Genomic DNA, 27,783 nt, shown 5'->3' with positions numbered 1-27,783 from the left:
TAATGATAGTTTGCGTTCATGTACATTCTTTGATGGCCCATCTAAACAAAAATAACATAAATAGTTCTAATTACAACATTACAAAGCATAAAATAGATAATGTCTTCCACTCGAGATCAACTTTGGTAGTGGAAATCAACTTTGGTATTGATAAATTTTCTGCAACATTGAAATGATATTGTTAGTATACAAACCCTTCATAACAATTGTTAGCATACAAACTCTTCATAACCACTTGTAATATAATTAAATGCACAATTCATAAAGAAAATCTATAAAAATCTATATATATATATATTATCATAAACACACAATACATTAAGGAAAAAACATTAATACAATACTATTATGCAAAGCATTTTGGAGTTACTCTAAACTAAATATCATGAAAACCATGAGCACAAGGAACACAACTCAAAGGAGGGTTACAATTTAACCTTCCTAAGAGCCTTTTGGAGGAGTTGAATTCCCCCTCCACCAAAAATAAAGCCTACTCTTTTTAATAATGATAGTTTGCGTTCATGTACATTCTTTGATAGCCCATCTAAACAAAAACAATATAAATAGTTCTAATTACAACATTACAAAACATAAAATAGATAATGCCTTCCACTCGAGATCAACTTTAGTAGTGGAAATCAACTTTGGTATTGATAAATTTTCTGCAACATTGAGATGATATTGTTAGTATACAAACCCTTCATAACAATTGTTAGAATACAAACTCTTCATAACCACTTGTAATATAATTAAATGCACAATTCATAAAGAGAATATATAAATATATATATATATATATATATATATATATATAATCATAAACACACAATACATTAAGGAAAAAACATTAATTAATACAATACTATTATGCAAAACAATACAAGTATAATTTAACATAATAACAATGAATTTTAAGGAAGAGGGAAGATCCTTTGCATAACACTTATTTAACCATTTGAAAGTGGTTAACACTTATGTAGATTTGAAAGTGGTTTGACTAAAAGGTTATCTGAAATAATAATTAAATAGTTTCATTAGAGCAAATCCAGTAGTCAAGATGTAAAAGGATGTTTGAAATAATAATTAAATAGTTTCATTAGAGCAAATTTAGTAGTCAAGATGAAAGAGCATCTATAAATTGAAAAGATGCAAGTTTAGTGTAGAGTGTGAAGTGAAAGTCACTAACAAAAGGTGCAAGACAAGGAATATCTGCATAAGAATAAGTTAGTGATTTGAAATGAAGTGTGAGAGTTATTTGCAATGATGTGTGAAAGTGGTGAAGAGCTAGAACAATTTGCACAAGTGTGGATATGGTGAGAAAACCAAATATGGCCAATATAATTTGCAATGAAATGCATAGTGAACTTTTTTACTAATTCATATAAACAATAATTAAATTCATAATTATAAATACGATAAAAAATAAAATAATGTTATATTAAAAGTCCATCGAGATGCTCAAGCTCTCCCTCGGTAGAGTAGATACACCAATAAATTTATTGACCTCTCACTAATTTCCAATTATCGTGGGAACATGGAGTCCTATGTAATTAAACACAACACTGAAATAAACCGCCATGGTTACTTTTAAAATAATCGGTCACAAAACACATTTCCAACTTTAGAATTCTAACAAGACACCCAGTGATTTGAAATGAAGTGTGAGAGTTATTTGCAATGATGTGTTAAAGTGGTGAAGAGCTAGAACAATTTGCACTCAAGTGTGGATATGGTGAGAAAACCAAATATGGCCAATATAATTTGCAAAGAAATGCGAATAGTAAATTTTTTTACTAATTCATATAAACAACAATTAAATCCATAAATATAAATATGATAAAAATTTATATATGTTATATTAAAAGTCCATCAAGATGCTCAAGATCTCCCTCGGTAGAGTAGATACACCAATAAATCTATTGACCTCTCAATAATTTCCAGTTATCGTGGGAACATGGAGTCCTATGTAATTAAACACTATACTGAAATAAAACGCCACGGTTATTTTTAAAATAATCAGTTACAAAACACATTTCCAACTTCAGAATTCTAACAAGACACCCACTTCTCACCAAAAAACATCGTCCTCTCGAATGAGCTCTCCTCCCCCTTTTATCGAACTTCTTGGGGAACCCCATCTCTTATCATGCCCAGATGTTTTGATGACTCAAAAGCAAAATATCTGTCCTAAAAAGTTATCAAGATTCGGATGTGAATGGACAATTCACATTATCTCTTCCCTTCTCCTTTCGGAGAGCCATCTGGCATATGGGGACTGAATCAAGGATGATTCAATCTTATCAAATTACAAAGTAGATGCTTTTTACTCAAAAGCGTACGAGAAAAGAGAAATATACAAACGAATATTTCTTAATAAACAAACGAACGTCCTTGCACCAATGTCGGAAAGAAAAGACATGACATTCTAGAGTACGAAATGAGTGATCTGGGGATGTGTATAGTGTTGATGTCGGAATCTCTGCAAAAAATAATTTGTGAAATATCGTACATGCACTTCTTTTTCAGATTCACAAATCTCATTCTCGTGATCTTCTGGAGGTTGAAAAAAGTTATTGGATTCGAAAGGATTTTGTTCTAGATCAAATTGCCGATGGAATTCATTGTATTCCATTTGAGTCCCATCACCATTGGTTGCCAGCTTTCTTGCAGTAAACTCATTAGTCACAAACCAATGTGTATGTCCACATCTTCTTAGTGCGCTGAGAAAATCAGCATCTTCTATCATGATGATATCTTGGACGTGTTTGTACAAGATTCCTATTAGGTGTGCATTTGGTTCTGTGAATCCATCAATCTTTAGCCGACTTAAAGCATAAGGCTTTATTAGAAGTGCACTGAGCCCATATACTTTCCACCATCTTAGAAACCATTTTGGGAAAGGATCTTCATGGTTTATTCTTTCCATTGGCCAATCTTCATACCTGAAATCAAACTATAGATGATAAAAGAAATTAGAGGAAATATTTTGTAAGTTCATACATTGGAAAAAGGCAGTCTCCTGTCTTTCTGGACAAAAATCAGTTCTCCTAAGAGGATTATTAAATTGTCTGATAGTGAACCTGCAGTTTCCAATTCTATTGTCCTCTTCGTAAAAAAGCTCATAGGAAATGTTGCCGATATGGACCAAGTAATCTAGCTCACTGATAGCTAGATCATTTTCAACCTCCCAAGTCCAAAGATTGGGAACCCCTTCTCTCCAGCGGATTTCTGATAGTGGATACCATGTTTCATCATGATCCAGAAGACTTTTTCTCTGATCATACCAGACCCATCCTTGCTTGCTTTCTATTTCAACATAATCTTCGTTGCTTCTTATAAAATTGCAGGATAAGGAGTGAATAGAATTTTTCTCTAGAAATTCTCTTGACAACATGTCAGCAAAAGAATTTTTATGTCCAGGAATGAATTCTATTTCAAAATCATATTGACTAAGAGTCATTACCCATCTTACCATAGCAGCATCCTCAAATTCACATTTGTGAATGGCAAACTTTAAAGGCAATGTTTACCAAAAATTTTGTATAAACGACAAAATCTTTAAATTTTTCTATTCCCAAACAAACGGCTCTAAGTTCTTTCTTGAGATTAGCCCAATTTGTTTGGGATGTAAACCATAATCTAGAAGCATACTGGCATATTTCAAGTAAGTTTTTCTTTTTTGGATCCTCTTGACAAAGAATAGCTCCCCACCCAATATTGCTAGCGTCTGTCATTATTATTTTCTTCCATTGTTCTTGAATTAGACATAATGGTTGAATTCTGTGAATCCTTTCTTTGATTTTTCTGACAGCATTTGTACAATTTACATCCCACAGAATGGGATTTTTCTGCAATCTTTTATTCAAGAGTTTTCTCTCTTGTGAGCAGTGTTGAAAAAACTTGGATACATAATTCAAGCTCCCTAGAAACCTTTGCAATTGTGTCTTGTCGAAAATTTCACCAGGAAAATTATCTATGAAATCTAGACTTCTTTGGATCACCTGATATGAACCATATTGAATATTGTATCCAAGAAAGTCTATCATGGTTTTGAACAATTTCATTTTAGTTTCAGAGAGAACTATCCCTCTTTCCTTAATTCTTTGAAGAAATAGTTTCAGATGTTTGATGTGAGATGGTACATCATCTAAATGAACTAAAATGTCATCTATGTATTTCTTTAAAAAATCCTCCATACCTTCAAATGTCTCATCCATAATGCGCTGGAAGGCTGATGGAGCATTGATGAGTCCGAAAGGCATTATATTCCATTCAAAATGGCCTTCGGGAACAGAAAAAGTTGTTTTCCATTTGTTGGACTCCTTGATACCTACCTGCCAAAATCCTGATTTTAAATCAAACTTTGAGAATACTTTTGATTTGGAAATCTGTGTCAAGATTGTTGATGGTTTTGGAAGAGGATAAGCATCATAGTCTAATAAATTATTTAGTGGTTTGTAATTTACCACTAATCTTGGCTTACCTCTTGCAATCTCTGCATGCTTGTTTACATAAAAGGCAAAACAAGCTATTGGACTCTTACTTTTTCTTATCAAACCTTTCTGTAAGAGATCTTTGATTTCTTTCTTGCAGAGAATCATTTGTTCTTGATTCATTGGAATAGCTTTCGATCTTCTCAATTTACCACTGAAGTCATTTTTCAAAGGCAACTCGACTTCATGTTTATGTATATGCCAAAAGGAATTTGGATCTTGAGAGAAACATTCCAAAAATTTATTTTTCAGATTGGCTATTTCTCTTTCGAGCTTTCCTTGTTCAATATTTTCATCAATTTTCAAAATCTCTTTTTTCTTTTCCATTTTGGCTAATAGAGTTTCTAGTCTTTTGATCCTCTTTATTCTATTAGGAGAGTTGGAATTTATAAAAGGGAAAAACAACTATTTACCTTCCAGTTCAAGAAAATAGCCATATTTCTTTGTTTGCTAATCAAACTTGGCTCCATGTTTTTGGAAGTTCTAGAAGAAAGGAGTTCCCAAATACATAGCACAATCCATTCCTGTGACAATTGGACAAACCACATTTATTCCAATAGATTCAGTTAGGAAAATATCTACTGGAACCTCTGAAGTAGTGATGATGTCTCCACTGGCTGTTGTAACTTTCGGACAGGTAGTAGGTCTTCTGAGATGAGTATCTACTACTGTATTATTTACAATATTTAATCTCGAACCAGTGTCCATAAGGACTTTCCAGTATTCCACCTTGGAACCAATCCTTATTTTCAATTTAATGCAATACATAACATCTCCATTAATCTGATTGCATCCTAATCCTATTCTTTCATCATCATTTTCATCATCAGTTTTGGGTTCTTGAATTTGTATACCTGGAAAAGGTTTCTGATGAAACGTCCAATTCTGGGCCTGGGCAGAAGTTGAAGGTTGTTCTGCCTTCATTTTTCTAAGTTGGCAGTCTTGGTGGCTTTCAATACAGAGCCTTCTATTCTCTTTGACTGTCTTCCTTAGCTCCTTTATTGCTTGATGGATACTAGGCAAAGTCTGTGGAAGATCTTCACCAAAATCTTCTTGCCTGAATTGCCTAGTCAGAGCTTCTACTGAAAAAAGAGAAGCTGGAGGAACATATCCCTCGTTAGGATTGCTTTGTTTGTCTGCCTTAGAATTTAAATTATTGAACAACAATTCTTTGTACATTTCTTTCAATTGTGGATCTGTTGCTACCATCATCTGAGTGAATAGATTCCTAGTCTGCTCATCTGTCTCTGATGTTTTCATCATGTTCAGAGAATGACATTGACAGACATCTGGGTCACTGCATTCACAATTGTCTCTGAAACAATCTATACAATGTGGATCATTGCAGTATTCTTCTTCAGAATCAGAAGTATCAGAATTAAATTTGTTTATGTAATCTGATTCTTCTTCACTTGTAAGTTCTTCACAACTATCAGGAAGATTTAAACAATTTATTTTACCAGATTTATTTCTATAAAAGACTTTCTTCTTACCTTTTTCTGGTTTTTCCTTATTCTTTTCTTTCTCCAATTCTGGAAAATTTGGAGAAATGTGTCCTTTTTTGTTACAATGGTAACATTTAGCATCCTTTTTTCTTGAAAATAGTTGTGTCTTCTTGTAATCTTTTGGCTTCTTTTGGTGTATGATCTTTTTGCCTGAAAAATTCTTTGTTGTGTGCTTCTTTTTTTTGTAAGCACGCGTATCTCTCCCCTCTGAATTTTTTGGAGCAGATAGGTGCCATTGTTTGCACAGTTGTTGATATCCATGTGGCTTCTTTGGATTTGTGGTTGCTCTGGCGATCTTCATTTGGGAGCAAAGTTCAACAATTATTGCTTTTACTGCCTGCCTGATTACTCCAAATTTGTAATCACCAATACTTCCTGGCAATTTGGTGACTATTGTTGCTGACACCCATAATGGTAAAGATGAAACAAATATTTCTTTCCATTTAGGTTCAAGGATGAGTTCTGGAGACAAAGTATGCAGTCTGTGTAAAAACTCATTGAAATATTCATCAAAGTGTTGCATGTTATGTAGTTTCATAGCAACAAGAGTAATAGCTGTCAGATCATTATTGATTTGTGGAAAACCAATAAAATTAACAGTAATGCCATAAAGTAAACAACCAATCATATTGTTTACCGGAAGTGTAGTAGATGGATCCATGTAGGTACTACCATCGGCATTCTTCACTTGTGAATTTTCCCAAGTGGTTAGTAATAAGGGATCTTTGATTGTTTCTGCTTTTAACCAGGAATCTAAAGATCCTTCAAACCCACCAATAATTCTTCTTGTAGAATTTATGGGTCCAATGTCATCAGCCAGATAAGTTCTGTAACATACCAACATGGAGTGCATGACTGATAACACTTCTGCCTCTGTGCAGTTATCAATATTCCAAGAATATGTTGAGGAAGCTGACCAATCTTTGTGGTATTCGGATTTCATCATATCCCTTCTGTCTGGAGCAGGAGACCAAGTAGAATTCCATGTAGATCTGGATGTGGTTGCATGCACTGCTTCTTCATTTGGAATATTAAATTGAGCCTTATCTTGAGGGGAAAAATTCTGTACATATTCTTCAAGACTTTCAAGTGATGGCTCATCATTATTTACATCAAGTTTATTCAAACCTGTTTCTTTGTCTTCTTCTTCATTTTCATACCATTTTTCTTTCTTTGCTTCTTCTTCTTCTGAAATATTTTTCTTTATCCATTCAGTGAAGGAAGAGCTAGCTGCGGAATTTGCCATGGATGAAGTTGTTGGATTTGGTTTTAAGTGACCAAAGAAACTGGGTGCAGCAAAAGGTGAATAAGGATATGAAATCCCTGGCTTTGGAAACTCAATTTCTGTTGGCTGTCTTATGAGACTGGATACAGAAGAGGAAATGGTGTAAGGCATCTGGGAAAGGGGCTCACTAAAAAGAGTAGTGGCTTTGTATGAGTCTGTAGAAGGTTTCTTTTTGAGTGAATCAACAAAATTAGAAACGTTCAAGACTTGTCTCTTGATTATATCAAGACTAGAATTAACCTTAACAATTTCCCTTCCATGCACAATCGTTACATCCTGAATTTTCTTTTCTGTGGATAACTTAAGTTTATCCAAACTTTCAGCTATGTGTTTGTCATTTTCTGCAAGAGTTTTAACATTCTCATTCAAACACACAATAGCATAGTCTTGTTTTTGAAGCATCCTAATCATCATTTCTTTCAGAATGCTATTCATTTCTTCAATAGAATTATGCTATGATCTCAAAAATCTTTCTAAACTGGAAAGGGCAAGATTTGTCCAGTTTGTAACTAGAACAAATTCTTTGGTAGAATCTTCTGTCTAGATTGGAAAAAGTTTATAAATTTTTCCATCTTGTTGTTTGATAACAAAATTTTTCCATGGGAGAAAATCATAATCTGTTTGATAGATCTATCCATCAAAAAGTTCCCATTTATGTTTTGGAGGGGACTCAGATTTTATCATATTTACCTGCAGACCGTTGCAGATTTCTTTTACCATTTTTTCTCCTTTTATCCTTATAACCTGCAGATTTTTGGGCAAGTTAGGTTTAGACAACATTTTCTGTATTTTTGGAGAAAAATCAGGGATTACTAAGGGAGATGGAATGATGACAGTATTAGATTCCATCTTTTCTTCAATAAAATTGTCAACATCAAGAATCCTTTTCTGTCTTGCCTGATTCTTGAACTGTTTTCTCAAGGATTCTTCAATCTGATTTGAGGAAGGGTAATACCATTCATAAAAAGAAATCCATTGATTATTGGATTTCATCCAATTTTTCCACTCCTCATTCTTTTGGTTGTTGAAGCTTTTCTTCTCAGATTTGGGAATAAGCTTTAACTCTTCAACATACCTATTTTCTAACTTGTGTGTGAAAATGTCCCAACGTCATTTTCTCCTTCCATACGTCTTATAAATTATATGCACTGATTCCTTTGAAGATTTTCAGGAAAGCAGTGATCTCACTGTCCGAAGGAATTTCCACATTTTTTGGAATCTTATTCTTAGGATTTCTTCTGTATGATGGAATTTCAGATCCATCATTAAATCCTAGACCTTTATGAGTGTTCTGCTGTGTTGACTGTATGATTATCTCTTCATGAATATTGAAGAGACGAGTTTTGGTATAATCCTCTTCTGACTTACTTTTATCAGGTATAAAAGTAATCATGTTTATTCTATTTCTGTCATTTTGATTATCACCATGTGGGGTAGGTGGCTGTGAAGAAAACTGACAGTAAGATTTGGAACAATGAGGATGATCACAAACAGCAGCTAAAGGATTGTTGGAGGAAGCAACATGATTGATAAACAAATTTTTAAATGTTTCTAAAAATGTAGGGTCTACTGAGTAGGTAGGAGGAGAAGTATTCACAGAGGTAGAAATAGATATAGAAGGTCCACCACGCTCAGCTCGTGACTCTGGAAAGATGGTATGAACATTTCCATCTTTGGAAGTAAAAATAGTGGAGGAATTGACAGGTGATGGCCTTATAGGTTTTCTGATAGATTCCCATTTAGTAACCCATTCTGCAGGGGGTTTTAGTTCTGCTCTAGGGATCATTTGAGGTGCTATAAGGTTCATTCCATAATCATGGGTGATCAGTGTAGTAAATTCAGACTGTGATGAAACTGATTTAACTACTGAGGGAGTAGTTTTCTTGTAAAATTTTACTACAGAGGACCACCAGATAGCAATATTTTTGCTATCGTCATCAAAGTCATCATATCCATGTGTTTGTAATCCAAGCATTAAAGAATTTATTGCATTAGGATCTGTTAGAGCTATAGAAAAGTCAGGGACACAAGACCATGATGCAGGGCCATAGGCAAGAGTGCCTTGGCAACCACCGATGAGAGCTTTGGGAAAAGCTCTCCATCTTCTATCAAATATACAAGAGAAAAATGCAACATCTTGTCCTTTCCTGTGCAGGGGCTGAATGCCTACTTGGACATGTCCAAAATGGGCGAAATTGTATCCTGCTTTCCTAGCAGCGTCAAACTCAGCTTGGTTGATAATGTTTAAAGAATGAAGGATATTATTATTAGAGGTAGTTTGCAAAACTTCCTCTTTTACCTTATATCTCCAAAACTGGATGGTGTCTAGTAATCCTAAATTCTTATAAACATTTTTTGGATCTATCTTGGGAAGAGACCAAGATCCTGAGGCAACAAGTTCTGAAAATAAATTAATTGACCTCTCTTGTATGACAGATGCATGTGCAAGGGAATTTTGTTTTTCAAGATTTACATCTTCATGTTCTTTTAGAAGTTCTTCAAATGATTTATCACCAAATTCATGACGAGAACTAGAGGAAGGGCGAGAATCCATAATAACAATAATGCGATAAGAAGAAATATACATAGTGCTAATTTATGCAACAGATCTAAATTCAAATTCAACAAAATACTGAAATTTTCTTCAAAAATGAGTACCGATTATCGCTAGAAATATGATCAAAATAGAGCTAGTTTTGCGGCTTCCTCTTAGAACAAAAGTTCAAGTTCTACATCCAAGTCCTTTAACGTCCTCAAGCACCTTCCACACAGCATAACAGACTACAGACCTATTCAGGATATCAACGAACTCAAAGAAATATGATCAAACAAAATACAACATGCCTTTAATACCATTCTTTATTACCAAACACATAATCGATTACAAAACACATTTCTAACTTCAAAATTCTAACAAGACACCCACTTCTCACCAAAAAACACCCTCCTCTCGAATGAGCTCTCCTCCCTCTTACCTATGGCCCTGATGCAATATGATCAAAACAGAGTTAGTTTTGCGGCTTCCTATTAGAACAAAAGTTCAAGTTCTACATCCAAGTCCTTTAACGTCCTCAAGCACCTTCCACACAGCATAACGGACTACAAACCTATTCAGGATATCAACGAACTCAAAGAGATATGCTCAAACAAAATACAACATGGCTTTGATACCATTCTTTATTACCAAACACATAATCGATTACAACACACATTTCCAACTTCAGAATTCTAACAAGACACCCACTTCTCACCAAAAAACACCCTCCTCTCGAATGAGCTCTCCTCCCTCTTGCCTATGGCCCTGCATCATGGTCTTGTGTCCCTGACTTTTCTATAGCTCTAACAGATCCTAATGCAATAAATTATTTGATGCTTGGATTACAAACACATGGATACGATGACTTTGATGACGATAGCAAAAATATTGTTATCTGGTGGTCCTCTGTAGTAAACTTTTACAAGAAAACTACTCCCTCAGTAGTTAAATTAGTTTTATCACAGTCTAAATTTACTACAATGATTACCCATGACTATGGAATGAACCTTATAGCACCTCAAATGATTCTTAGAGCAGAACTAAAACCCCCTACAGAATGGGTTACTAAATGGGAATCTATAAGAAAACCTATAAGGCCATCACCTGTCAATTCCTCCACTATTTTTACTTCCAAATATAGAAGTGTTCATACCATCTTTCCAGAGTCACGAGATGAGCGTGGTGGACCTTTTATATCTATTCCTACCTCTGTGAATACTTCTCCTCCTACCTACTCAGTAGACCCTACATTTTTAGAAACATTTAAAAATTTGTTTATCAATCATGTTGCTTCCTCCAGCAACCCTTTAGTTGTTGTTTGTGATCATCCTCATTGTTCCAAAACTTACTGTCAGTTTTCTTCACAGCCACCTACCCCACATGGTGATAATCAGAATGACAGAAATAGAATAAACATGATTACTTTTATACCTGATAAAAGTAAGTCAGAAGAGGATTATACCAAAACTCGTCTCTTCAATATTCATGAAGAGATAATCATACAGTCAACACAACAGAACACTCATAAAGGTCTAGGATTTAATGATGGATCTAAAATTCCATCATACAGAAGAACTTCTAAGAATAAGATTCCAAAAAATGTGAGATCACTGCTTTCCTGAAAATCTTCAAAGGAATTAGTCCATATGATCCAAAAGACATATGGAAGAAGAAAATGTTTAATTGGGACATTTTCACACACAAGTTAGAAAACAGGTATGTTGAAGAGCTAAAGCTTATTCCCAAATCTGAGAAGAAAAGCTTCAACAACCAAAAGAATGAGGAGTGGAAAAATTAGATGAAATCCAATAATCAATGGATTTCTTTTTATGAATGGTATTACCCTTCCTCAAATCAGATTGAAGAATCCTTGAGAAAACAGTTCAAGAATCAGGCAAGACAGAAAAGGATTCTTGATGTTGACAATTTTATTGAAGAAAAGATGGAATCTAATACTGTCATCATTCCATCTCCCTTAGTAATCCCTGATTTTTCTCCAAAAATACAGAAAATGTTGTCTAAACCTAACCTGTCCAAAAATCTGCAGGTTATAAGGATAAAAGGAGAAAAATTGGTAAAAGAAATCTGCAGCGGTCTGCAGGTAAATATGATAAGATCTGAGTCCCCTCCAAAACATAAATGGGAACTTTTTGATGGACAGATCTATCAAACAGATAATGATTTTCCCCCATGGAAAAACTTTGTCATCAGACAACAAGATGGAAAAATTTATAAACTCTTTCCAATCCAGACAGAAGATTCTACCAAAGAATCTGTTCTAGCTACAAACTGGACAAATCTTGCTCTTTCCAGTTTAGAAAGATTTTTGAGATCACAGCATAAGTCTATTGAAGAAATGAATAGCATTCTGAAAGAAATGATGATTAGGATGCTTCAAAAACAAGACTATGCTATTGTGTGTTTGAATGAGAATGTTAAAACTCTTGCAGAAAATGACAAACACATAGCTGAAAGTTTGGATAAACTTAAGTTATCCACAAAAAAGAAAATTCAAGATGTAACGATTGTGCATGGAAGGGAAATTGTTAAGGTTAATTCTAGTCTTGATATAATCAAGAGACAAGTCTTGAACGTTTCTAATTCTGTTGATTCACTCAAAAAGAAACCTTCTACAAACTCATACAAAGCCACTACTCTTTTTAGTGAGCCCCTTTCCCAGATGCCTTACACCATTTCCTCTTCTGTATCCAGTCTCATAAGACAGCCAACAAAAATTGAGTTTCCAAAACCAGGGATTTCATATTCTTATTCACCTTTTGCTGCACCCAGTTTCTTTGGTCACTTAAAACCAAATCCAATAAAACCAAATCCAACAACTTCATCCATGGCAAATTCCACAACAAGCTCTTCCTTCACTGAATGAATAAAGAAAAATATTTCAGAAGAAGAAGAAGCAAAGAAAGAAAAATGGTATGAAAATGAAGAAGAAGACAAAGAAACAAGTTTAAATAAACTTGATGTAAATAATGATGAGCCATCACTTGAAACTCTTGAAGAATATGTATAGAATTTTTTCCCTCAAGATAAGGCTCAATTTAATATTCCAAATGAAGAATCAGTGCATGCAACCACATCCAAATCTACATGGAATTCTACCTTGTCTCCTACTCCAGACATAAGGGATATGATGAAATCAGAATACCACAAAGATTGGTCAGCTTCCTCAACTTATTCTTGGAATATTGATAACTACACAAAGGCAGAAGTGTTATCAGTTATGCACTCCATGTTGGTATGTTACAGGACTTGTCTCGCTGATGACATTGGACCCATAAATTCTACAAGAAGAATTATTGGTGGGTTTGAAGGATCTTTAGATTCCTGGTTGAAAGCAGAAACAATCAAAGATCCCTTATTACTAACCACTTAATAAAATTCACAAGTGAAGAATAACGATGGTAGTACCACATGGATCCATCTACTACACTTCCGGTAAACAATATGATTGATTGTTTACTTTATGGCATTACTGCTAATTTTATTGGTTTTCCACAAATCAATAATGATTTGACAGCTATTACTCTTTTTGCTATGAAACTACATAACATGCAGCACTTTGATGAATATCTCAATGAGTTTTTACACAGATTGCATACTTTGTCTCCAGAACTCATCCTTGAACCTAAATGGAAAGAAATATTTGTTTCATCTTTACCATTATGGGTATCAACCACAATAGTCACAAATTGCTAGGGAATATTGGTGATTATAAATTTGGAGTAATCAGCTGTAAAAGCAATAATTGTTGAACTTTGCTCCCAAATGAAGATCGCCAGAGCAGCCACAAATCCAAAGAAGCCACATGGATATCAACAACTGTGCAAACAATGGCACCTATCTACTCCAAAAAATTCAGAGGGGAGAGATACGCGTGCTTACAGAAAAAAGAAGCACACAACAAAGAATTTTTCAGGCAAAAAGATCATACACCAAAAGAAGCCGAAAGATTACAAGAAGACACAACTATTTTCAAGAAAAAAGGAAGTTCAATGTTACCACTGTAACAAAAAAGGACACATTTCTCCAAATTGTCCAGAATTGGAGAAAGAAAGGAAGAAGGAAAAACCAGAGAAAGGTAAGAAGAAAGTCTTTTATAGAAATAAATCTGGTAAAGTAAATTGTTTAAATCTTCCTGATAGTTGTGAAGAACTTACAAGTGAAGAAGAATCAGATTACATAAACAAATTTAATTCTGATACTTCTGATTCTGAAGAAGAATAATGCAATGATCCACATTGTATAGATTGTTTTAGAGACAATTGTGAATGCAGTGACCCAGATGTTTGTCAATGTCATTCCCTGAACATGATGAAAACATCAGAGACAGATGAGCAAACTAGGAATCTATTCACTCAGATGATGGCAGCAACAGATCCACAATTGAAAGAAATGTACAAAGAATTGTTGTTCAATAATTTAAATTCTAAGCCAGCCAGACAAAGCAATCCTAACAAAGGATATGTTCCTCCAGCTTCTCTTTTTTCAGTAGAAGCTCTGACCAGGCAATTTAGGCAAGAAGATTTTGGAGAAGATCTTCCACAGACTTTGCCTGGTATCCATCAAGCAATAAAAGAGATAAGGAAGACAGTCAAAGAGAATAGAAGGCTCTGTACTGAAAGCCACCAACACTGCCAAGTCAGAAAAATGAAGGCAGAACAACCTTCAACTTTTTCCCAAGCCCAGAATTGGATGGTTCATCAGAAATCTTTTCCAGGTATACAAATTCAAGAACCCAAAACTGATGATGAAAGAATAGGATTAGGATGCAATCAGATTAATGGAGATGTTATGTATTGCATTAAATTGAAAATAAGGATTGGTTCCAAGGTGGAATACTAGAAAGTCCTTATGGACATTGGTTCGAGATTAAATATTGTAAATAATACAGTAGTAGATACTCATCTCAGAAGACCTACTACCTGTCTGAAAGTTACAATAGCCAGTGGAGACATCATCACTACTTCAAAGGTTCCAGTAGATATTTTCCTAACTGAATCTATTGGAATAAATGTGGTTTGTCCAATTGTCATAGGAATGGATTGTGCTATGTATTTGGGAACTCCTTTCTTCCAGAACTTCCAAAAACATGGAGCCAAGTTTGATCAGCAAACAAAGAAATATGGCTATTTTCTTGAACTGGAAGGTAAAGAGTTGTTTTTCCCTTTTATAAATTCCAGCTCTCCTAATAGAATAAAGAGGATCGAAAGACTAGAAACTCTATTAGCCAAAATGGAAAAGAAAAAGGAGATTTTGAGAATTGATGAAAATATTGAACAGGGAAAGTTCGAAAGAGAAATAGCCAATCTGAAAAATAAATTTTTGGAATGTTGCTCTGAAGATCCAAATGCCTTTTGGCATATACATAAACATGAAGTCAAGTTGCCTTTGAAAAAGGACTTCAACGGTAAATTAAGAAGATCGAAAGCTATTCCAATGAATCAAGAACAGTTGATTCTCTGCAAGAAAGAAATCAAAGATCTCTTACAGAAAGTTTTGATAAGAAAAAGTAAAAGTCCAATAGCTTGTTTTGCCTTTTATGTAAACAAGCATGCAGAGATTGCTAGAGGAAAGCCAAGATTAGTGGTAAATTACAAACCACTAAATAATTTATTAGACTATGATGCTTATCCTCTTCCAAAACCGTCAACAATCCTGACACAGATTTCCAAATCAAAAGTATTCTCAAAGTTTGATTTAAAATCAGGATTTTGGCAAGTAGGTATCAAAGAGTCCGACAAATGGAAAACAACTTTTTCTGTTCTCGAAGGCCATTTTGAATGGCATATAATGCCTTTCAGACTCATCAATGTTCCATCAGCCTTCCAGCGCATTATGGATGAGACATTTGACGGTATGGAGGATTTTATAAAGAAATACATAGATGACATTTTAGTTCATTCAGATGATGTACCATCTCACATCAAACATCTGAAACTATTTCTTCAAAGAGTGAAAGAAAAAGGGATAGTTCTCTCTGAAACTAAAATGAAATTGTTCAAAACCATGATAGACTTTCTTGGATACAATATTCAGTATGGTTCATATCAGGTGATCCAAAGAAGTCTAGATTTCATAGATAATTTTCCTGATGAAATTTTAGACAAGGCACAATTGCAGAGGTTTCTAGGGAGCCTGAATTATGTATCCAAGTTTCTTCAGCACTGTACACAAGAGAGAAAACTCTTGAATAAAAGATTGCAGAAAAATCCCATTCCCTGGGATGTAAATTGTACAAATGTTGTCAGAAAAATCAAAGAAAGGATTTGCAGAATTCAACCATTATGTCTAATTCAAGAAAAATGGAAGAAGATAATAATGACAGATGCCCGAAATATTGGGTGGGGAGCTATTCTTTGTCAACAGGATCCGAATAAGTAATATGCCAATATGCTTCTGGATTATGGTCTACATCCCAAACAAATTGGGCTAGTCTCAAGAAAGAACTTAGAGCCATTTGTTTGGGAATAGAAAAATTTAAAGATTTTGTCATTTATACAAAAAAAATTGGTAAAAACTGATTGTCAGGCTTTCAAGTTTGCCATTCACAAATGTGAATTTGAGGATAAGATGGGTAATGACTCTCAGTCAATATGATTTTGAAATAGAATTCATTCCTGGACATAAAAATTCTTTTGTCGACATGTTGTCAAGGGAATTTCTAGAGAAAAATTCTATTCACTCCTTATCCTGCAATTTTATAAGAAGCAACGAAGACTATGTTGAAATAGAAATCAAGCAAGGATGGGTCAAGTATGATAAGAGAAAATGTCTTTTGGATCATGATGAAACATGGTATCCACTATCAGAAATCCGCTGGAGAGAAGGGGTTCCCAATATTTGGACTTGGGAGGATCAAGAGATTGAAAATGATCTAGCTATCAGTGAGCTAGATTACTTGGTCCATATCGGCAACATTTCCTATGAGCTTTTTTACGAAGAGGACAACAGAATTGGAAACTACAGGCTCACTATCAAACAATTTAATAATCCTCTTAGGAGAACTGATTTTTGTCCAGAAAGACAAGAGACTGCCTTTTTCCAATGTATGAACTTAGAAAATATTTCCTCTAATTTCTTTTATCATCTACAGTTTGATTTCAGGTATGAAGATTGGCCAACAGAAAGAATAAACCATGAAGATCCTTTCCCAGAATGGTTTCTAAGATGGTGGAAAATATATGGGCTCAGTGCACTTCTAATAAATCCATATGCTTTAAGTCGGCTAAAGATTGATGGATTCACAAAACCAAATGCACACCTCACAGGAATCTTGTACAAACACGTCCAAGATATCATCATGATAGAAGATGCTGATTTTCTCAGCGCACTAAGAAGATGTGGACATACACATTGGTTTGTCACTCATGAGTTTACTGCAAGAAAGCTGGCAACCAATGGTGATGGGACTCAAATGGAATACAATGAATTCCATTGGCAATCTGATCCAGAACAAAATCCTTTCGAATCCATTAACTTTTTTCAACCTCCAAAAGATCACGAGAATGAGATTTGGGAATCAGAAAAAGAAGTGCATGTACAATATTTCACAAATTATCTTTTGCAAAGATTCTGACATCAGCACTATACACATCCCCAGATCACTCATTTCGTACTCTAGAATGTCATGTCTTTTCTTGCCGACAGTGGTGCAAGGACGTTTGTTTATATATTTCTTCGAAAAAAAATATTCGTCTATATATTTCTCTTTTCTCGTAGGCTTTTGAGTAAAAAGCATCTACTTTGTAATTTGATAAGATTGAGTCGTCCTTGATTCGATCCCCATATGCCAAATGGCTCTCCAAAAAGAGAAGGGACGAGATATTATCCGAATCTGGATAATCTTTTAGGATAGATATTTTGCTTTTGAGTCATCAAAACATCTTGTCATGATAAGAGATGGGGTTCCCCAAGAAGTTTGATAAAAGGGGACGAGAGCTCATTCGAGAGGAGGGTGTTTTTTAGTGAGAAGTGGGTGTCTTGTTAGAATTCTGAAGTTGGAAATGTGTTTTGTAACCGATTATGTGTTTGGTGATAAAGAATGGTATCAAAGCACTCTGTATATTTCTTCTATATGATCGAATTTCAGATCCATCATTAAATCCTAGGCCTTTATGAGTGTTCTGTTGTGTTGATTATATGATTATCTCTTCATGGATATTGAAGAGACGAGTTTTGGTGTAATCCTCTTCTAACATACTTTTATCAGATATAAAAGTAATCATGTTTATTATATTTCTATCATTCTGATTATCACCATGTGGGGTAGGTGGTTGTGAAGAAAACTAACAGTAAGTTTTGGAACAATGAGGATGATCACAAACAACAGCTAAAGGGTTGCTATAAATATTTAAGAGACGCTTTCGCTTTTCTTAGGCACCTAATGTGTATTTGTGAAAAAATAATCATTACCTCATCTTTGATGGGCATGCTTACTCAGCGTTAATTCAAAAGCATGAAATACTCTTGAGGATGATCACAAACAACAGCTAAAGGGTTGCTATAAATATTTAAGAGACGCTTTCGCTTTTCTTAGGCACCTAATGTGTATTTGTGAAAAAATAATCATTACCTCATCTTTGATGGGCATGCTTACTCAGCGTTAATTCAAAAGCATGAAATACTCTACTCTACCAGATTATAGGCATTACTTTTTTGGTACACATCCCTGCACGTAAAAGTAATATGGTGGCTTTTTTTTTGGCATAGGTAACTGCTAGACCTAATCTAAGGAAGACCCACGATCAATTCCCACGTTGCACTTAAAAGTAATATCGTAGCTTTTTTTTTAGGCACAAGGTGAATCGGTAATTACCTGACCTAATCTAAGGAAGACCCGGGATCAATTCCTGTAGCTGCCATTATAACACCAAAAGTACATCCAACAACCTGAAAGCAGATATACTAATTTCTTATAATTTTGGCAAGAGCCGAGACTCACGGATAAGGGGAGTCTACTCCTTGAGCCGCACACCATAGCACGATAATATACTCAATGTGATTTGACCCCTGACCTCGTGGGTTTCACCCAACGAACTCAATTGCCACACCAGACATCACTGTAATATCGTAGCTTTTGAAATACTCCACCAGATTATAGGTATTACTCTTTTGGTACATAGCCCTGCACGTAAAAGTAATATCGTACAAAATAAATTTCTGTATTTTTAATCATAAGTATTATTAATATTATAAGTATATTTTTTAATCATACTTCACGTATTATTAATATTATAAATATATTATGAATATTATATAGGAAAAATTGCAAACTTAAAAGCTGGTGAGAAATGGGGAGCAATATCATAGAGGAAAATTTTCATACATAAAAGCTTGGGGGAAAATCATTCTCAAGTAGAATAATAATAAGAAATTACAGCGTCATGGCATCAAAACCAAACAAAACAGGGTTGTGCTTCCTTAATTCTACTAGTCCACTATAGTCTGAACTGGATAGTGAAGTGAATTTTTTAGTTAAAGTAAAAAAAAGGTTATAACAAATAAAGCTCCGATAAAATTAAAAAGTTGTTTTATGTTGGGCTTCACGACAGTTACCTATCCTTTGGAATCTTCCTGGATATAGCCTGCAGGTTTCTACAGTGATCCGGGATTAAAAGGATTAAAAGACTGGACGCTGAGGCATCACATTATATGCAGGCTCCTATAGCGATCCGGGATTAATGAGTTAAAAACAAAGACAAAATTCCATAAAGATGGGAGAGTAGAGTTAATATAGAGATAATATATCATTGAAATATATATAAATATATAATTAATGCTTTTGATGGTGTGCAGTTGTAAGAATTAAATAGATGAATTTGGAATTTCTTTTCTTATTTATTAGCCATCACAATCCACAATCTAATTAGCAAACTAAAATATATTATTTTCCATATTTAAAATAATAATAATAATAATACTTAAAATCCAGAATCAAATAGTTAAAAGCAACAAAGCCATGTATTCTGTTTGATAGCTATATGAGCATTAGGTGCATCACGATTTGTATGTTTGGGATCTCTGGATTTTAACTTGAGCAGACATGACACATGCAGTACATCACGATTTGTATGTTTGGGATCTCTGGATTTTAACTTGAGCAGACATGACACATGCAGTACAAGTGAAGGGAGGGAAATTGTGCAGAAGCACAAAATCCAATAATTGCTTGACCAATGGGAAACTCATATTGCATTTTATAATTTGTGGTGGAATTTTGATTTGTATTGGTTAAATTTTTTGACTGTATATGTGGATTCAGCACTCTGAAAAATTGTGGTCTAACCTGGATTTGTATTGTTTAAACTAGTTTTTTTATTGTAGAAGTGGATTCACTACCCTGAAAAACTGTGGTATAATTTTGATTCGTATGATTTAAACTAGTTTTTTACTATATATAGATTCAACAACCTGAAAATATATGTGCATTCAACAACTTGAAAAACCCATGAGATACTTCCAATATACCTGGTCAAATCTATGATTTCAATTAAAAAATTCTAAAATTTTAAAATAAATCTGAACACTTAAAATAAGAAATAGTGTGGTCCATAGATACTGTTTAACTGTTTTATGATTACACTGTTCAATGGATACTGTTCACCCTGATTAATTAAACCTCTGAACAGAATGCATCGATGCGTATCTATGGATAAGAGTTAATAGAGTTAATGTGCAACCTTACCGCTATGATCAAACCGATTTCAACGGTGCCAAAAACAACGCCCAATAAGCCTCCCAAGAAGACGAAGAAGTCGATCTTGTCCAACTTCCACAGATGAATAGGGGAATGAATGTCGATTAGACCCAGCATTGCCTAAGCACGAAACCCAACAATTGCTTGACGAAACTAAAATGTCATACGGCACCGTTTGCCAGACGACTGGGAAAGTTCTCAGTGTATATAGAGACAATTTATTTCTATAATAGTGTATCACACTGCATACAATAAACTAAAAATAGAAAATGAAAAGTTGGCTTTGTTCATTAAAGATATCAAAGGCTTTGTTCATTAAAGATGTCAGAGGCTTTCTTCATTAATGGGAAACTCATATTGCACCGTTTGCCAGAGGAATGGGAAAGTTCTGAGTGTATATAGACAATTTATTTCTATAATGGTCTATCACACTGCATACAATATTGAATAAACTAAACATAGAAAATGAAAAGTTGGATTTATTCATTAAAGATGTCACTCCCATGATCCCAGCTTGCTCTGATATTTTTTTAATTTTGATTGACACGTCAACTTCAATCCTAAAGCCGTACTCTAACTAGTCGGAGGAATTGCCCGGAAGGTTATGGAAATTCCCTTCATAATTAAAGAAAATCTGGCAAAGATTTTTGTAAATCCAAGTTATAGTTGTTAAACTTCAAAATTTTAGGTGCCTTAGATGTTTTTGATGGTGTTGAATCCATTTCCACCATCAAAAACACGATTCAAACACTGCCTCTACAACAATTTTTGAAAAAATTTTACCCAGATTCTGACCACTTTTGGCCGTCCGGGCAATTCCTCGGCCTCATTAGACGACTCCAATCCTAAATCCCTACAAATTACAGGGGAGATAGTGACATGGTCTGCAAGTACATTTCATAGGGAAGAAGTTAGCACTTTATAGCTTATATTCGGACTTGAAGGGATCGCATCAACTTCAGCAGTTTAGAAATAAACTATCAATCAAATCACATCACATGCGGTGGGGGATATCTGAGATCAATATTATTTTCAATATTTCAAATAGACTGTTGTACAGAGGGTACAGAGTTTGAATTTGCTGAACTGAAATAGTCAATTCATGCGGGGATATCCGAGATCAAATATTATTTTGAATATTTCAAATCAACTGATGTACAGAGGGGTACAAAGTTCGAATTCACTGAATTGAATTGAAGTAGTTACTTCAGCTCGCGCTGGGAGAGGAGTTGGGTGCATTAATATAGTTGTTCAATTATTCGTACTCCTCTCGAACACCCGAACACCCTGGGAAACTATGAGTTACATAATTTCAATTCTGGATGTTAATTCTCTTCCCCAGTAGGTTTATTCTCTCTGCATGAAATCCCTTTATTTTCTACCTTAAATATCTCTTTATTTTGTCAAATTAATATTGATATCTGATATCAATATTATTTTCAATATTTCAAATAGACTGTTGTACAGAGGGTACAGAGTTTGAATTTGCTGAACTGAAATAGTCAATTCATGCGGGGATATCTGAGATCAATATTATTTTGAATATTTCAAATCAACTTGATGTACAGAGAGGTACAAAGTTCAAATTCACTGAATTGAATTGAAATAGCCACTTCTGCTCGCCCTGGGAGAGGAGTTGGGTGCATTAATATAATTGTTGAATTATTCATACTCCTCTCCAACACCCAAACACCCTGGGAAACTATGAGTTACATAATTTCAATTCTGGATGTAATTCTCTTCCCCAGTAGGTTTATTCTCTCTGCAGGAAAGAGACCTCTCTCCGCATGAAATTCCTTTATTTTCTACCTTAAATATCTCTTTATTTTGTCAAATTGACAGGACTAAGTCGAATACTAGAGTTTTAAAGAAAAATCGAAGAGGAATAGAGAAGAATTGCGGTATTTATTTAGTGAAAAATGTGTGAAGTCTCAGTAACATTCAGACTGCATAGGGTCAGAGATATGGATCTTGGACGTGCAAGGATCATTGCGTAGTTACTTGCGTATAAAGGAACACATCAAACCCTAAACGCTCGAATAAATTAAATCACTTACCATCGCCATCCTTGTCAAAGAGGCTGAAGGCCTACTTGAACTCAGAAATCTGCTCTTCGGTTAATTTCACCCCGATAGTATTCGATCGAACTCTTCTCAGATGACTAAAGCTATTTCTATTCCTATAGCTGAGATCCACCCGGTTAAGAATCATGCAGAGAGAAAGGAGAACTCCTGCCTATTCCTCCTAAGAAGCAAAACTATTTGGACTTACGATGCCAAAACATGGAGAAATATATATAGGGGTAAGGATTCGAGCCCTAAAATCTGGGTCTTGAGCGGGAGGTTTGACCGTTGGATGCTCAGTGGAGATGATCGAACCGCTTAGATGCGATATACCCTGGGATTGGAGGGGAGCCTCAATGGGAAGTTGCAGGTGAGAGCTTATTTAACCTTACCCACTACAAAATTAAATGGAATGCATTTAGCCTAACTAAGGAGTCCTACATGATATTTTAGTTATAATTGGCAGATGCTGGATTCTTCTGGGAATGGACTGGATTGGTTGTTAATAATGTCTAATAAAAAAACTTATGTTATCTGAATTTATACAGGTGACACTTATCCTTTGGGATGCGCTTTCAGTGAAACCATTGTTCACCACGAGGTAATGTATATCTAGCTTCTCTCTTCATTTTGCAACTTGGTATTTTTCTGAAACATTGTTCTTGGTCCATCGCAGAGTATATGATATTGTTGTGTGGTTTTTGAAGGAAAATCCCTATTTTCACAGCACAAAATACGGGGTGTACTCTGAAAAATGTGGACTGGACAACGTTCTTATGTCATGGGGTCACGATGAGTACATGTACCTGGTAATATACTTTCAGAAAATAAGCCAACATATCATTTCATTTCATGCCTACATAGAATGTTTGATTGTTTTATTCATTGATGGATGGAACAGGTGGCTAAAATGAATAACACAACATTACCTCCTGCAGCTCTCTTCATCATAAGATTTCACTCTTTCTACCGTAAGCAAAACTTCATAAGATTTCACTCTTTCTCCGGTAAGCAAAACAAATTTGCATTTGCTCTGGAAACCTGAAAAATTATGATTTGACTGGACTAACTCTGAATTGGGTCTCTTGTTGTTGTTTTGTGCAGTACTTCCCTCCCAAATTAAGATGGTGATTACCTCATGAATGATGGATTGGATGAGAATGGAATGGCTCTGATTTTTATTAGATTATTGTGTACTGAGTGGACTAGGGACTAGTTTGGTCTGCTACATGGCTATGTGTGCAGAACCAAGTTGACATAGAACATCTAGAGTTCTGGCTGATGCAAAAGGAACTAATTTGATCTGCCACATGTGATGTAATGGTATTCAATTGTGTGGTGTGAGGATAGAAAATAAGTTCAGTCGTTTGCTGCCATGCTAGCAAATAAGTTCAGTCGTTTGGTGCCATGCTAGCAAATAGGTTCAGTTGCGTGGTGGCAAGCTGGCAAAAGTTTGAATTCTTCAGTCGATCTAGGTTAAATCTAAGGATTTCTTGGAGTACTTTTTGTTCATAGAATATTTTGTGCTTTCAAATCCATTTATCTAGTAATTTGTGTTGTTATTTTAATTTTCTAGCCTAATTTGTTTGTGCAATTTTTGTTAAGGAACATGAAAAGTTTCATTTAGTGATAAGATTTGATTTTTGAACTTTGAGTTTTTGTATTGGATTCCTTTTTTAAAAGAAGATTTGTTTCCAGAGAACTATTGAAAGGCCAGAATTAGCCATTCAGATGTGGAGATTTGTATATGGGATCTTTAACACTCGAAAATTAGACGCATGGGCTCCAAAGACAACAAAAACCAAGAAAAACTCATGGAATTAAAGACTAAATTGGTGCATATAAGGAACTCATTGAATTAAAGACTAAATTGGCGCATATAAGGTCCTTTGACACAACATCCCAACTCCATAACCAAGAAAGAAGGCATGTACTTCAGATATGCACAAACTGTGAAGAGATTTCTGTGCTCTCAAATCACTGATCTGGGGATTGAAGTTGGCACAAGTTTGAAAAGGAAGAGAATTAAACCAGATTAGAAGCTTATAAACTAATTTATCCATTTCCATTCATTTCATAGGTCTTGACTCCACGTGCTTTTTTCACTTATATCTTGCTTGGTGGTAAATGGACTTCCCTCCTAAAATCAACGGCTCACTCTATCAGCTCATTTCTACCGATCCCACTAAATATACACATGTACTCTGCCACGTTATTTCGGTACATGAATACCCTCCACTAAATCCGATTAGAGTTGCATATTTCATAAAAACTATGAGTTGCATATTTCAATTCTCGATCTTAATTCTCTTCCCTAGGCTTATTCTGGATGAAAATTCTTCCCCCCCTGCTTGGTTCGCACCGGCTGGGGCATTGAGGCATCCATTGGCGGCTTCTCAACACCGCTAAGGAAATTACCAAGAAACACAGTTACCCACCTCAGGGTGCGCACACTACACTCTATGCTACTAACAAAATTAGCAAGAAATTCTTGCACCAGCAGGGCATTGAGGTATACATTGGCGGCTTGTCAACGTCACTAAGGAAATTAACAAGAAACACAGTTACCCACCTCAGGCCGCTAAGGAAATTAACAAGAAACACAGTTATCAACCTCAGGTTGCGCACACTATACTCTATGCTAACGAAATTGCCAAGAAATGCAGTTACCCACCTCAGGTTGGGCACACTAAACGCTATGCTAAGGAAATTAGCAAGAAACAGAGTTACGCACTTCAACTAATTAATAATTTACAATAAAGATTTGTAAATTCATCTCATCACATCTGCAGATTTTATAGCCGTTTATCCGAAAGCCAGGGAGAACCTTGATGTAACTCTGAAGAAACCTGCTCTTACCATGAGCGTGAGAGATCTATAGATTTAATTCTACTGGATGGTTTTAACCATCCTCTAAATGTGGGTTGAGTCCATAAGCAATGCAGTGAAAAAAATAAGCAGTGTAATCTCCTTATTGAATCCACCGAGCTAGCTAAAAGCAGCGACAGGGTAACCATGTCCAACGGGGGATAAATTGAATTAATGTGGGAGAGCAAGAGGCAGCGATACAAGGCAACTTAAACCCATAAATATGTGGGTTACAGTGATTAATGACAAAATGTAATAAATAGGGCAGATACATACACTAGGGTCAAGCTGGTTAAGCCAGAGGCAGAGCCCCATCCATACATAACCCTCTTAAACCAATTAATGAGAATCTAGCCATGACTGACCAATGGTTTTAGCCTATATTCTAGCAATGTTGGAAATGCCAGTTAAATGGTTTTTTAATCCTAATGAACTAAACGGCAAAAACAGAGATAATAGATGTGTGTTGAACCAGTACACAAAGCAGTGAGTGGAAGAAACGCGGGTTTTAATGCATCCACCAGAGACAAATCCATTAATACATACCTGGATTCCATCTTTTTGTCCCTTGACGGTTTAAAGAATAGCAACAACAACGCCCTTCTCCTTCTGTTCTTCCATGAATTAGGATTTTATGGCTGAAGCACTGAAAGAAAACAAAATAATGAGTAAAGCCAGCGCAGAGTAAAGATTAATCAGAGGAAATGCTAAAATGAAAAGAAAGTACACTAATACCTAGAGATCATTCATTTATATCAATACTGGGATATGATTCATCTCAATGGGCAAAAAAAACTGAGAGAGCTCACTCACCCAACAACCGTTGAACAACCTTTTTTTCTGAAAAATGTTTGCACCTGCCAGGAATGATCGAGCGCCTCCCTTGCAAAAATATGATGCAGGTGACTGTAATCTAAGCCAACCTCCTACTCCATCACGCATTGACAGCACCAACTCAGACTCAGACTCGTCCCTACACTGACTCAGACTCACCCAGACCATCCAAACAGACACAAACCTGCAATCACTACACCGACTCAGACTCACCCAGACCATGCAAACAGACACAAACCAACAATCACACAGACATATCAGCGCAGAGACACAAACCAGCCATCACTGACATTATCAATGCAGATGATGAAAGGAGGAGGAAGATAAATGTTGCAACAGTGTTAGACTATATATATATATATAGATATACACCACAACTTTCACCGACCTCCAACGGATCCATAATCTCTAGAGTCCCCCTAGAATCATCCTTCCCTTAACGCATTACTCATGCTTTTATGAATGCTTTTGAAATTTAAGTAACTAATTGCTTTTTCACGCTTTTATGAATGCTTTTGAAGTTTAATTAAATCATTGCTTTTTCAAATATATTTCCTTGACCCTTTTTATTACAAATTAATATATGCCTTTAGGACAGAGACTCTAAGTCTCTTTTATTTATTTTTTTAAATAATTTTTATTATTAAAATATATATATTTTTAAATATATTTTAATTTAATGTTTTATCCGGACAGCTAATGTAATTTGTATTAACATAAATAATGTTTCGGTATCTCTGTTTTTCTTTTTTATTTATAGTCATTTTTGAAAAAGTTAAATGTTAAGTAAGTATTTCATTTTAATTAAGAGCTATATGTGAATATATTTTATAGTTAAAAATATGGAAAAATAATAATCTATATAATTTATAAATAAAATATTTAGAAAAAATAAGTTAATTGATAATATTATAATTCTTGTGAAATATATTTAATTTAATTTTTTTTATGAAAACTATATATACATATTTTTCATAGTTTTTAACTCACAATACTTTTACAACTTTAAACCAATCTTTTAATTGTCATTCTTTAAACTAATATTTTAATTACCATTTAACATGAGTCAATGATATTAGAAACGGCCCTTCAATGTGTTTTTAAGTTTTCTTTTTTTAAATGAAAAACATTCTTTCAAATTTGCAGATATAAGATAAATATATTAAATATCTAATATTTTTTCATTTTAAAATAGTAATCTAAAATATAATGATAAATTAATAAAAATAATAAAAATAATGATAATGGTAGCTTACATAACAAAAATAATGATGATTTGTAATAATGATACTAAAAATATAATAATGATCATTATTACATTAAATAATAATAATTAAAATAAGAATATAATAGTGATAATAAAAATAGTTATTATTCTACTTTTTGTATTTTATTATTATTATTATTATTTAAAATATAGTAATAAATTAATAAAAATAATGATAATTGTAGTTTACATAGAAAAACTACCTAATACTATACAAC

The 27,783-nt window shown here is 34.5% G+C and overlaps 1 protein-coding gene across 2 annotated transcripts; it reads right to left on the bottom strand.

Annotated features, from left to right (window-relative positions):
* LOC149220586 (uncharacterized) lies at positions 1-26,639 on the bottom strand. Of its 2 annotated transcripts, none has more exons than XM_089382831.1 (3): positions 26,278-26,639; positions 26,011-26,110; positions 1-159 (listed from the first exon to the last, which is right to left on the bottom strand). In XM_089382831.1, exons 1-3 carry the CDS (start codon positions 26,518-26,520, stop codon positions 71-73), a joined length of 432 nt encoding a protein of 143 aa, XP_089238957.1. In that variant the 5' UTR covers positions 26,521-26,639; the 3' UTR covers positions 1-70. The 2 variants fall into 2 exon arrangements, 1 of the variants encoding a protein (XP_089238957.1); XR_016248756.1 differs by lacking the exon at positions 1-159 and adding an exon at positions 521-662 and having other exon boundaries at positions 26,278-26,638.
* Positions 26,640-27,783: the final 1,144 nt, after the last annotated feature.

This window comes from Pinus tabuliformis, chromosome Q, assembly GCF_031772625.1.
Source record: "Pinus tabuliformis cultivar Carrire ecotype Pingquan chromosome Q, CPIR1, whole genome shotgun sequence".
Taxonomy (NCBI): domain Eukaryota; kingdom Viridiplantae; phylum Streptophyta; class Pinopsida; order Pinales; family Pinaceae; genus Pinus; species Pinus tabuliformis.
This window is presented reverse-complemented; position numbering and strand designations above follow the sequence as displayed.

Bases quoted from the DNA above. Each gene is read 5' to 3' on its own strand.
- LOC149220586 (XM_089382831.1), bottom strand. From the start codon at position 26,520: ATGGTCTGGGTGAGTCTGAGTCGGTGTAGTGATTGCAGGTTTGTGTCT. The intron at 26,111-26,277 runs GTGAGTGAGCTC...GTTTTCTTTCAG, and splicing joins GGTTGTTCAACGGTTGTTGG to TGCTTCAGCCATAAAATCCT. The intron at 160-26,010 runs GTATGTATTAAT...TCAATGTTGCAG, and splicing joins GACAAAAAGATGGAATCCAG to AAAATTTATCAATACCAAAG.